Source organism: Rhinopithecus roxellana, chromosome 6 (assembly GCF_007565055.1).
Source record: "Rhinopithecus roxellana isolate Shanxi Qingling chromosome 6, ASM756505v1, whole genome shotgun sequence".
In the NCBI taxonomy this organism is placed as follows: domain Eukaryota; kingdom Metazoa; phylum Chordata; class Mammalia; order Primates; family Cercopithecidae; genus Rhinopithecus; species Rhinopithecus roxellana.
This window is the reverse complement of record NC_044554.1, coordinates 45,564,666-45,577,445: the sequence shown is the minus strand read 5'-3', so window position 1 is coordinate 45,577,445 and position 12,780 is coordinate 45,564,666. Positions and strand designations below refer to the sequence as shown.

Sequence of the window (12,780 nt, the reverse complement as noted above, 5' to 3'; positions counted from 1 at the left end):
GTGACCTTTTTCTCTAAGGTGCTCTTGTCTGCACAGTACACTGTCCCAAAGGGTCAAGGGTCAAGGTAGTCTCCAGAAGTCCTCATCCATCCCGCTAAGACCAAAGGCCTGTAAACTCTACGTTGCTGCCAGCCACAATGGCTTACGCCTGTAATCCTAACACTCTGGGAGGCCGAGGTGGGAAGATCGCTTGAGCCCAGGAGTGTGAGCCCAGGAGTGTGAGGCTGCAGTGAGTGATTACTGTGCCGTTGCACTCCAGCCTGGGTGACAGAGTGAGACCCTGTCTCAAAACAAATAAACATACAAAACCAAAAAACTATGCTATTTAGCCATTGCAAGAGACTCTTCAGGCCTTCTTAAAGCATTCTGCTCCTTCCTAAGCTCTAGATGTCGACTCTTCATAGCCTTTGGGTGCCTTCTGCCTTTGGACATCCTGGACAATGGGAGGGCAGCTGCAGTGCTCGCTGTCAGGCCCAGATGTCTGGGGAAAAGCCAGTGACGTACACTCTTTCTCTTTCCCTTCCTCTACCCATCCTTCTCTTCTCCACCCTCACTGCCAGCCAGTCGGATGCTAACGGAAAGTTACAGCTTTGGTAAGTTACTCTCCCCACCCCAGAGCCTACCCAAGCGCCTCTGATCATAGAGTTTTGAAGGCTGGAAGGAACCCTTAAAATTTGGTCATTTGACAGATAAGGCAGTTAAGCAATTTCCCTAGTCATGCAGGCCACAGAGTGACCAAGCTGAGACCAGAGCCCAGACTTCTTGACTCATGCTCTGCCCACAGCCTTCTCACTGTGCCACTGTGAACTGATTAGCTGCTTTTGTTTCTATTTTATCGTTTTGGAGGGCAACAAGAAGAAACATATTGATAAAAGTTGGCTGGGTATGGTGGTTCACACCTGTGATCCCAGCACTTTGGGAGGTCCAGGTGGGCAGATCACCTGAGGTCAGGAGTTTGAGATCAGCCTGGCCAACATGGTGAAACACCATCTCTACTCAAAATACAAAAATTATCTGGGCGTGGTGGCAGGCGCCTGTAATCCCAGCTACTCGGGGGACTGAGGCAGGAGAATCACTTGAACCTGGGAGGCAGAGGCTGCGGTGAGCCGAGATCGTGCCATTGCACTCCAGCCCGAGTGGCAGAGTAAGACTCTGTCTCAAAAAAAAAAAAAAAGAAAAAGTTCACAAAGAGGTTCTCAAAACCATGTACTTAAAATAACTGACCTCATACCCGTGAGATTCACGAAGCAAAAACTATTAGACACAATCAGAATTTAATAAGCCAAAGGAGTAGGAGACTATAATTTGTATTTTGGTAGACTATAATTTGTACAATGCTTTCCCACATGACTAACAGACAAGTAAGAAAGAAACTAGGAAACAGAATCTCCATAAATTCTAACAAAGAGAAATCACATAGGTCACATTCTAGTTTTTGTTGTTTTTTGTTTTTTTGTTTGTGTGTTTTTTGAGACAGAGTCTTACTCTGTCGCCCAGGCTAGAGTGCAATGGCGCAATCTCATTCAAGCGATTCTCCTGCCTCAGCCTCCTGAGTAGCAGGATTACAGGCACATGCCACAGTGCCTGGCTAATTTTTGTATTTTAAGTAGAGATGGGGTTTCACCATGTTGACCAGGCCAGTCTCAATCTCCTGACCTCAAGTGATCCTCCTGCCTTGGCATCCCAAAATTCTGTGATTACAGGCATGGGCCACCATGCCTGGCCATAGGTCACATTCTGTATGATAAAAGATGACATAAACAAAGCTTAAAGGCATGAAACAGATGGAGAGACGATACAACATAGAAAACAGATGGAAGTTAGTATCTATAAAGTATTTTTAAAATTCCTGCGAATATGAAAATAGAACAATGGACAAGAGATACAAGCAGGTAACACCCAGAAAAAAAAAATATGAAAATAGGCCAGGCGCAGTGGCTCATGCCTATAATCCCAGCAGTTTGGGAAGCTGAGGCAGGTGGATCACTCTGAGGTCAGGAGTTTGAAACCAGCCTTGCCAACGTGGTGAAACCCCATCTCTGCTAAAAATACAAAAATTAGCCGGGCGTGGTGGCAGGCACCTGTAATCGCAGCTACTTGGGAGGCTGAGGCAGGAGAATCGCTTGAACCTGGGAGGCGGAGGTTGCAGTGAGCAGAGATCGCGCTATTGCGCTCCAGCCTGGGCGACAAAAGCAAGACTTCGTCTCAAAAAAAAAAAAAAAAAAAAGAAAATATCCTCAACCTAACTAATCAGAGAAATGCAAACTAGGATAAGATAGTTTTGCACATCATATTGGCAAAATTTTTAGATTGATAATGGCCAGTATCATGTGGGGGAAAGGACCTTCTTGTGCGCTGTTGGCAGGAATTGTACATTGGTGCAGGAATATTCAATTTAGTAAGAAAGGTGTGCTCCCAGGAATGGGAGCACTCGAGGAAACAGCCTATAAGTTATAGATGTGTCCCTTCTGAAATGCCTTCCCAGTACAGTTGATTGCTCTAAAGAGAGTTTTTGGGGCAGACTCAGGGAGAAGGAAGGGCTCAGCCCCACAGACATCCCAAGCATTAAACCTTTTGTCCACTATCTGGCTGTCTCAAAAAGCAGTCAATCACTGGGCGTGGCGGCTTATACCTGTAATCCCAGCACTTTGGGAGGCTGAGGGGGTGCATCATTTGAGGTTAGAAGTTTGAAACCAGCCTGGCCTACATGGTGAAAACCCCCTCTACCAAAATACAAAAATTGGTCGAGCGTGGTGGTGCGTGCCCATAGTTCCAGCTACTGGGGAGGCTGAGGCAAGAAGATTGCTTGAACCGGGGAGGCTGAGGTAGCAGTGAGCTGAGATTGTGCCTCTGAGATTGTGCAGCCTGGGTGACAGAGCAAGACTCCGTCTCGAACAAAACAAAACAAAAACAGTCAACCTACAGCCAAACCCAGAGCCAAGAAACATTTCCGAAGATTCTGCCATTGTTGGGCACCTTCGTGCACTATGTCCATGAGGAAGGAAAGAGCCTCCCTTTGCAGGAAACTGGCTCAACTTGGCCCAGATCTAATGCTGATAATTGGCAGAACCACTTCCCACTACACCATGATCATGCAGGTGTTCCTGTGAGTGTGATTTAGCTATTGGGTGTGAACTGAGAGAGGAGATTTTGAGAGGTGGGTGTCTTTTCTGACAAGCCTGCTTTTATTTTTATATTTCTGAGGGGGAGTATGGAGAGAGGGGAGGTTTTCAAAACTGTTTCTCTGAAACTGCAATAAGGCACGGTAGAAATCTAGCTGTGTGGCGTAAGAAGCGCATGAAGGCCGGGTGTGGTGGCTTATGCCTGTAATCCCATCACTTTGGGAGGCTGAGGGGGGCGGATCACCTGAGCTCATGAGTTCGAGACCAGCCTGGGAAACATGGCAAAACTTCATCTCTACCAAAACTACAAATAATTAGCTGGGAATGGTGGTATGCACTTATAGTCCCAGCTACTCAGGAGGCTAAGGTGGCAGAATCAGCTGAGCCCTGAAGGTCGAGGCTGCAGTGAGCTGAGATTGTGCTATTGCACTCCAGCCTGGGCAACTGGAATGAAACCCTGCCTCAAAAAAAAAAAAAAAAAAAAAACATGAAATGAAAAGCAAACAGGAGCGCAGGTGTTTCTTGGGCCACCACCTCCTTTATGAGAATGCACTCTGTGCAAAGGGCCAACCCCGCCTGGGCTAGGGATGGTTCTGCCCCCTAGTGTCCACAGGGAGGCACAGCATGGCCTGCAGCCTCTCTCCCAGCTTGGTCCTCACGGGGGTGAGCTCCTGGAACATGAAGGACCACAGTAGTACAAAGAGTCAACCATCCGAGGAGAGGGAGCTGTGCTCGCGTGGAAATTCCACACACTGTACTTGGAGGCAGGCAGACAGGGAAAGGCCTCAACTGGGAGAGTCAGTAGAGGATCCAACACCATGCTGCTGGCTTTTTTTTTTTTAAACAGTTTCGCCCTATTGCCTAGGCTGGAGTGCAGTGGCTTGATCTTGGCTCACTGCAATCTTCCTCTTCCAGGTTCAAGTGATTCTGGTGCCTCAGCCTCCCATGTAGCTGGGATTATAGGTATGCACCCCCATGCCCAGCTTATTTTTGTGCTTTTAGTAAAGACAGGGTTTTGCCATGTTGGCCAGGCTTGTCTCGAACTCCTGACCTCAAGCGATCTGCTTGCCTCAGCCTCCCAAAGTGTGGGGATTATAGGTGTGAGCCACTGGGCCCGACCCCAGCCAGCTGGCTTTCTAGCCTGCCTTACATCCTGTGGATTAGAAAGGATTGATGACCAAGTAAACACAGTGGCATTGTAGCCTTTCCCAGGAGGAAGCTGGAAGCCAGCACTCGTTCATCTAGAAAGCCCAGACATTTAGGAAGGAGGTGGCAAAGGAGAGCACTGTCTTACAAGTGCCGACACTCAGTGAGAGGGAGCGGGGCTTCAGGACCTGGCAGCAAGTAGGCACTGGGCACTTGGTCTTCCCTGCTAGATTCTCAACTTCTCCAACTTAAGGCCCGGGGTCACTGTTATTTATGCATAGTGCCTGACATGTGGAAGATCTCCCTCTTTTTTTTTTTTTTTTTTTTTTTGAGATGGAGTCTCGCTCTGTCGCCCAGACTGGAGTGCAGTGGCGCAATCTCAGCTCACTGCAAGCTCCGCCTCCTGGGTTCACGCCATTCTCCTGCCTCAGCCTCCTGAGTAGCTGGAACTACAGGCGCCCACCACCACACCCGGCTAATTTTTTTTTTTGTATTTTTAGTAGAGATGGGGTTTCACCATGTTAGCCAGGATGGTCTCGATCTCCTGACCTCATGATCCGCCCACCTTGGCCTCCCAAAGTGTTAGGATTACAGGCGTGAGCCACCATACCCAGCCAGATCTCCTTTTTTTTGAGATGGAGTCTCGCTCTGTTGCCCAGGCTGGAGTGCAGTGACCGGATCTCAGCTCACTGCAAGCTCCGCCTCCCGGGTTTACGCCATTCTCCTGCCTCAGCCTCCCGAATAGCTGGGACTACAGGCGCCCGCCACCTTGCCCGGCTAGTTTTTTGTATTTTTAGTAGAGACGGGGTTTCACCATGTTAGCCAGGATGGTGTCGATCTCCTGACCTCGTGATCCACCCGTCTCGGCCTCCCAAAGTGCTGGGATTACAGGCTTGAGCCACTGCGCCTGGCCTCCGTTTTTTTTTTTTTTTTTTTTTTTTTTTTTTTGAGACGGAGTTTTGCTCTTGCTGCCCAGGCTGGGGTGCAATGGTGTGATCTCAGCTCACTGCAACCTCTGCTTCCCAGGTTGGAGTGATTCTCCTGCCTCAGCCTCTGAAGTAGCTGGGATTACAGGCACCTGCCACCACGCCCAGCTAATTTTTGTATTTTTAGTAGAGACGGTTTTGCCATGTTGCCAAGGGTGGTCTCGAACTCCTGACCTCAAGTAATCTGCTCTCCTCAGCCTCTGAAAGTACTGGGATTATAGGCATGAACCACCGCGTCCTGTCAATAAAGCCTTTTTCCATCTGGGCTCTTCTTTTACATTCACAGCAGCCCAGTATGGTCAATAGGGTCCCAAGATAGAGAGGAGACTTTGATGCGCAAAGAGGAGGCTCTCTTAAAATGACAGGGACTCCACCTCTTTCCCTGAGACAAGATTGCCTGGAATTTCCAGGACTCTTGGCCCTCGGCTGTTTTGTAAGATATCCATGTGGGCCTTGCCCTCTGTGCTTTTTCTTTTTGGCTGTGAAGAGGAGGGAGGGCAGGAGAACCCGGCAGCGGGGCTGGCGCCACGAGCAGAGCGTCCAGGCTCAGGGAATTGGGGCGGCCTCCTGAGAGGCGGCAGCTACATGGGGAAGTGATAGTGCTGACGGCTGGAGGCTGCACAGGCCAGAAGCCTCCTGAGCGTGATAGGACTTACTGTCCTCCATGTTGCCTCTGCCTGCCCCTCCCTGCCACGTTCTAATAAATGGAAAGGCGGGTTTGAGGAAAGGACAGGCTTTTCCATCTCTTGAGGGAAAAGTGGGACATGAAAGCCAAACGGGAGCAGGAGGAGAACAGCCTGACCCAGGGACGAGCTGCTTTCCTCTCCGAAGCGCAGCTTTGAGCGCAGGGGACATGGAGAAAGACTGGGCTGTCACCTTGCCCAGAACTCTTGGTAGGAGACAAGACCTCCTGAACTGGGTGGTCCCTGGGAAAATGGGCTGGCTCAGAGAACCCAGTGGGCGCCTGTCATGCCACAACTCCAATCCATCACCACCGCCATCTCCATCTCCTCTCCTGCCCCTCCCACTCTGTCTCACCTCAGCTCTCCCTGTTGTATTTTCCACAACTGCCCAGGGAGCAGCCAGGGGACTCCATTTGGTGCCGCTCCGCTGGCACCCACCAGTCAGCCAAACAGCCTCACAGACGTGGGCAGCTTCCTGGGACCCGGTGTGCCCACTGCAGGTGTTCCTAGCAGGTAGGTACGGACAGTGTGCTCTAGGGCAGGAGAGCCGCCCGAAGCCTGGCCTTGCTCCTCCCAGCCCCATCGGCATCTCCTGGCGGTTCTCCCTTCCCCTCCTCTCCCTCACTCACCCTGAAGAGCAAGGTGGGTTGGCATCTCCTGGCCCCTCACTCAGGTTTGATTAGCCCTGGCAGCTGTGCATGACTTCTCTCTCCCCGTGTCGCAGCCTCTTCGGGATGGCCGGCCAGGTCCCCCCACTCCAGTCCGTCACGATGGGCAGCAGCAGCAGCACAGGGCTGGCCTTTGGAGGTGAGTCCTGCCTGTGGAGACCCAGGGGAGGGGACCTGAAGCCAGGAGGAGTCTGGGGACTCTGGACAGGGTGGGAAGGGGATAGATTGAGAGGAATGCTTAGGCATCACAGGATGAAGCAAGTGAGAAAAAAAAGTAACCATCTCTCTCTCCTTCTGCTCCCCATTCCACCTGGGCAGGCTTCACCAACCCTTTTGCAGCTCCCGCCGCCCAGCCCCCGCTGCCTTCCACCAACCCATTCCAGCCCAATGGCTTGGCGCCAGGTAAGCCTCGAGCACAGGTCCCTTGTCCTGACCATCTGAGACTCCCAGGGCTCACATTACCCTACAGTCTCTCACTTAACCCTTCGTCTCATGCTGTCAGGAGAAGCAGACAGCCTGGTTCTTCCCCTGCCCACACGGTGCCAGGCCACCTAGCACCCAGGTCACAGAGCCAGATTTTAGAATTAGAAGCACACAGGCAACTACTTACTGGAGACCGCACTGAAGACTGTTTTTTTTTTTTTTTTTTTTTGAGACGGAGTCTTGCTCTGTCGCCCAGGCTGGAGTGCAGTGGCGCGATCTCGGCTCATTGCAAGCTCTGCCTCCTGGGATCATGCCATTCTCCTGCCTCTCAGCCTCCTGAGTAGCTGGGACTACCGGCGCCCGCCACTGCGCCCGGCTAATTTTTTTTGTATTTTTAGTAGAGACGAGGTTTCACCGTGGTCTCGATCTCCTGACCTTGTGATCCGCCCGCCTCGGCCTCCCAAAGTGCTGGGATTACAGGCGTGAGCCATCGCGCCCGGCCCTGAGGACTGTTTTAAAGTTGACCAACAGTGGCAACGATTCTCCTGTCTCCAGCCCTCGGCAGTGTCCCTTTGGGCACCCAGCCCCAATCTCTTCTGTGCCCCCAAGCTTAAGCCACCTGAAACACTCATGCTGTTCCCTGCTTCCATCAGTTCCAGGCCTGTGGTCTCCTCTCACCCCAGCCCTCCCCAGCCTCTGCTGCTCTCCCTTCAGACTCATGCTGGCTGAAGCCTCGAGGCCTGAGAGAGAGGAATAAGAGTGAATGCAGCAGAGCTGTGTGGTGGGCGGATTGCTGAGGGTTTTGTGGCCCTGATTGAATCTTCACAGCAGCCCTAGGAGACGGACTGTCCCCATTTTAGAGATGAGAGAACTAAGGCACAGACAGCGTTAAAGTTTGCACCGTTTTTGCAGTTTAGCAGGTAGTGGGAGGCTAGCCCAGTCCTGCACCATGCCCGTGCCTGGAACCACTATGCCCTCCCTGCCACGCACCCCTGGGCAGGGAGAGGGCAGGGTTGTTTGGTGGCGTGAGAAGCAGCAGAGTTCCATGGCTGGTTCAGGGTATTTCCGCTGGGTCCCTTGCTTCTCATGTCAGGGGAAAACTATATCCCATTTTCCCATCTTAGAGGGACTTAGGAAAAACAGTTCTCCAGCCCACCTTCCAGAAGTTCACCTGAACCTCTCGTCTCTCACTCCAGCAGGCTTTGGGATGAGCAGTGCTGGGTCTGGCTTCCCCCAGGCAGTGCCACCCACCGGGGCCTTCGCCAGCTCCTTCCCAGCACCGCTGTTCCCCCCGCAGACCCCGCTGGCTCAGCAGCAGAATGGTAAGAGCTGCAAATGGACAACCCCTTTCACCCCATCCAGTCTCTGCATAGAGATCAGTTAGTTGTCCCTCTGACCTCATCAGAGCCCATGCAGTGCCGTTTCTGACCAGCAGGGGGGACCAGGGAAGCAGCAGACCCGCCCGGGTACTTCCACTGCTCCCTTCCCTTACTCCCCCAGTTTAGGAGGGCCTCCCTTGCTGTCTGCCTGCAGGAAGGTGGGCTGGTGTCAGCTGAGTGACTGCTCTCGCCCCCCAGGCTCTTCCTTCGGGGACTTAGGATCAGCCAAGTTGGGGCAGAGGCCACTGAGCCAGCCAGTTGGGATCTCCACCAACCCCTTCATGGTGAGTACCCCAGCAGGGGTGCTGTGGTACGGTGAGTGGGCTTTCCCTCTGGGACAATCCTTCCAGAAGAGGCTGATGTGAGGTGGCCCCTGTGCCCCTTCCTCACGAAGGTCTGCGTTGTCCAAGCCAGGGCTGAGCTTGGGCCTCAGCTCTTCTGGGCGCTGGCATCTCCCATGCCGTTCCAACCCTGCCCTTGGCTCCCTTCTCCCTCACTTTCCTTCTTTTTTTTTTTGAGACAGTCTTGCTCTGTCTCCCAGGCTTGACTTCAGTGGCCCAATCTTGGCTCACTGCAACTTCCACCTCCTAAGTTCAAGCAATTCTCCTGCCTCAGCCTCCCGAGTAGCAGGGACTACAGGTGTGCACCACCACACCTGGCTAATTTTTGTATTTTTAGTAGAAAGAGGGTTTTCCCATGTTGGCCAGGCTGGTCTTGAACTCCTGACCTCAGGTGATCAGCCCACCTCAGCCTGCCAAAGTGCTGGGATTACAGGTATGAGCCACCACGCCTGGCCTCTTCTCCCTCACTTTCCCACTGCCCTCAGCATAGCGATTTTTCAGGAGAAAGGACTCCTGGCTGCCTTTCTTCTAAGCTTCCAGCTCCTCTCCCCTAACTGGAAAATGTGTTGTTCTTTCTTTCCAGACTGGACCTTCATCAAGCCCATTTGCCTCCAAGCCTCCAACCACCAACCCCTTCTTGTAGCACTGTGTTTTTGGGGGGCCCCTTCCCTGCCTTCTGGGGCCCTCTGCTCCCTAGAGCTCTGGTGACGACTTACCTGTGGGTGTTTCTATGGGCCTTGGGGATGGTGGAGGTGCTAATGCTTTGCTTGGGGCCTACAGGTGAAAGGTGGCTGTCCTCAGATTCCACAAAGCCTCTGCTCCCCTCCCTCGTCCCACCCCCACCCAGGCAGGAAGCCCAGGAGGAGTACGGGCAGGGCCTGGCCTGGAGGAGTGATGGTTGAGGGGAGGGATTTTTTTTCAAATGATCAGTTAGGACAGCCCCCCTGCTCCCCTGCTCTCGCTGCACAGTGCTCCCCCACTCCCAGCCCCGTGGATGGAGGACATTGCGAGCACAGACTGGCCAGCCTTCCCCCGTGGGAACAGCTCTTCCCTTGGCCCAGCTCACCAGCGCTGTGCTCCTCGTGGATGGGAGCACAGTGGGGAAGGTAGGGGAAACACGAGGCACAGTGTTGACAGGGCAGTGACCAGACAGTCCCGGGAGCCAGAAGGCCCAGGTGGCCCAAGTGCTCTTGGTGGCCCAGCTTGGCCAGCACATACTTTCCTCCTGCAGCACCCCCTGCTGAAGGGGTCCCCCATTGTTTTGCTTCCCCAGTGTCCACCAGGATGAGCGGTTTACCTTTGAGCTCACCCGGGCCCAGCTCCTGTCAAGCACTTTAGTTAGCTGTTGGTGTCATGTTTGGATACCAGTGTTTTATATTTATACATAGAGAGGATTTTCTAATATAGCCTATTATATATAAATAGATCTATCTATATGCACATACATACATATATACACACACCCAGCCGATCTCCCGCTCCCAGACTGCTCTCATATGTGGGGAATGGGATGAATCCCCATCTGTGCCTCGACCATCAAAGCTGGAGCTCCAGGGCTGGAGGGGGGCAGCTATGTGTCCTGACCCCCACCATCCCCAGAGCCTGGGTTTTCCAGGGAAAGGCTTTGTGCAATTGCCTGGTCTTTTTTTTTTTTTTCTCCATGTGCCTCCCCATCCCCAAATATCTGCACCAAAGCTCATTGCAGGCAGTGTTAGAAAAGAACTGCATTGGAACGAAAGAGAAAATGGCTCTCGTGGTTTTGCTTCAGGCCACTTTGAAGGGTTGCAGGTCAGTCAACATGACTGATCCTTGACCTGGCTCTGCTGGGCTGGACTGCCTGGGCCAGTGATGATGCTGCCATTGGCCAGAGACAGGGCACAGCTGGTCCCTGTCTAAACAAGAGTCCTGCATTAGCAACGAGAAGCGTGGCGGGAGAGGGGCCGCCACTGCCGTGGACTGGAGTTTGTTTGATGTGAGGGGGATGCCCACTTGGGGTCGGGGTGGGCAAAGGAGGTTGGTGCCAACGTGGAGGTGGAAGTAGACCCCTCCTGGGTCTGGGACATTCTCTGCCCCAGGCTCTTTCCACCTGGGGATGTTGTGGCAACAGCCGTGGTGTCTGGGCTATTTGTGTGGTGACAAGACAGACCTGGTCAGGGGGTGGGTGGCAAACACCTCACCTGGCTGGGCAGAGGCCGCCTTGCTGTTTGGCCCAAGGCCAGGAGAGGCCCCTCCCTTTCCACCATTGCCCTGGCCCCGTGGCTGTTCATTCTTGGGGGTTTGTCTGGGTCTTCCACAGAGAGCAGCAAAGAGATACGGGAATTGGGTGATTGGTGTATTTACTTTGAAGATTTTTCTGGAAATACCTCTAGCTGCTGCTATTTTCTAGGCCGGGCTTGGCATCCCTGTCTTTTCCAAAAATCAGGACCCATCCTTTCTGTTCCTGTTCTTCTCCCAGCCTCTGCCCTCCTTCTGTCTCCTGGGTAGTCTCCCGCTTCGCTCCCTGACCTTTGCATGTTCCATCTCTTCTCCTTCTCCCCTCTTCTCCACCCTAGATTATTTCTGTGTCCCTCTACCTAATACTCTTACCAGTTCGTTCCTTTCTGCTTAGAGCTGGAGGGAGGGCAGCTGGAATCTGTTATGGTGTATTGGGGGAGGAGCCTTTCTGTTCTTTTCCCCCAGTTTCCATCACCCTTCCCCTATGCCAGGAGCACCGAGGTTTGGAACTGAGGCTAAACCGAAGGGCTTTCCCCCGCTTCTGTCACCCCATACTGTGTCCCAGCATCTCTTCACTGTCTGGGCCCAGACCCGGGTCCTCCCTGCAGACTCCCTCCCCTCCAGCCCACAAGGACTCCAGCCTGCTCGCTGGCCAGAGCTAGATGAGCAGTAAGAAGTTAACGCCAGGTCAGCCTCAGGCCCCAGGGTTCTCTGGGCACAGGCTGACACTAGGAGCTGCCTTCCTTGGCTGGGGACAGCCTCAGCAGCTCAGGCTGCAGCACTCCAATGAGCCGCCTCTCCTGGAGAGTAGCAAAGAATGGAGAAAGGCCTGGCCTGAGAGGAAATGGAGAAAACATTGCCTGGTAGCTGCAGATTCAAACCCACTGCACACACCACGGGGCTAGAGTGACTCACCTGGGCTCACACCAGTCTTCTGGCCAATGCGGGGACCATGCTCTGCTGACAGCAGTCCTCTAGCATGGCCCCAGCATTCAGCCGGTCACCTGTGGGCCATCCCCACGTGAGGAAGCAGGAGTCAGCCCCCAAGTGTCTCCACATTGGAGCTTGCAGGTCAGACCTGCAGGCCAGGAAATGGTCGCAGGGCTGAGGGTAGGGGCTGAATGTGTGGCTCTGTCCCTGTGTTGCTTTCCACAGAGGAGCAAGGCCTCAGGCTGAGGAAGGAGGCGCACGCTGGAACAGCCTCGTCTCTTCCCTGTGGATTCCCCCAACCCCATAACATTCTTCCATAGGGGCTGAGAACGCAGTGCCCCGTCCCTGATGGATGAAAAATGGACCCCTCAGGTCAGGAGAGGCAGAGCTGAGGTTCTGCCACTTCCTGTCCCTGGGGAGCCACTCAAGTTACCAGGGCTACCGGCTGAAATAAATATTTTCGGGGTAGGGCCAAGGGCAGTGTGTTGCCAAGGCAACTGATGTAGGCCAGTTGCGTGACTCCAGGCTTGTCCTGGTACTCAGGGGGTCCGATCACCTGGCATTGATCAGTACCCACCCCACCCCTGAGGCTTGCCCAGACACCAGACCCTCAGATCCCTGCTCTTCCTGCCTTTCCTGCCCATGCATCACCTAGCACCCAAGGTTCAGTGACAGGGTGGTTTGGAGCTGGTCACTGTCATAGCAGCTGTGATTTCACAAGGAAGGGTGCTGCAGGGGGACCTGGTTGATGAGGAATGGGAAGGGGAAGGTATAAAGAGACCTTCCTCAGGTATCTTCAAGCCTCAGGGAGTAAAAAAGGCTCCTGGGCCAGGAGTGCAGCAGGGACAGGGGCCCTTTGGTGGCCTCCTTGAGGCAGCAGCAGGACTG

General features: G+C 53.4%; 1 protein-coding gene across 3 annotated transcripts in view; it reads left to right on the top strand.

Moving 5' to 3' along the window:
• The window catches only part of AGFG2 (ArfGAP with FG repeats 2), a 30,627-nt gene extending 17,942 nt beyond the window's left edge, over window positions 1-12,685 (top strand). The window contains exons 7-13 of one of the 3 annotated variants that reach the window (XM_030933267.1): window positions 561-593; window positions 6,330-6,450; window positions 6,662-6,744; window positions 6,924-7,007; window positions 8,228-8,350; window positions 8,606-8,691; window positions 9,332-12,685. In XM_030933267.1, the coding sequence (XP_030789127.1) occupies window positions 561-593; window positions 6,330-6,450; window positions 6,662-6,744; window positions 6,924-7,007; window positions 8,228-8,350; window positions 8,606-8,691; window positions 9,332-9,391 (590 nt within the window). In that variant the 3' untranslated portion in view covers window positions 9,392-12,685. Of the gene's footprint in view, window positions 1-560; window positions 594-6,329; window positions 6,451-6,661; window positions 6,745-6,923; window positions 7,008-8,224; window positions 8,351-8,605; window positions 8,692-9,331 lie in introns of all 3 variants that reach the window. The other 2 variants (XM_010377714.1, XM_010377715.1) reach the window with 2 other exon arrangements.
• The last annotated feature ends 95 nt before the right edge of the window (window positions 12,686-12,780 follow it).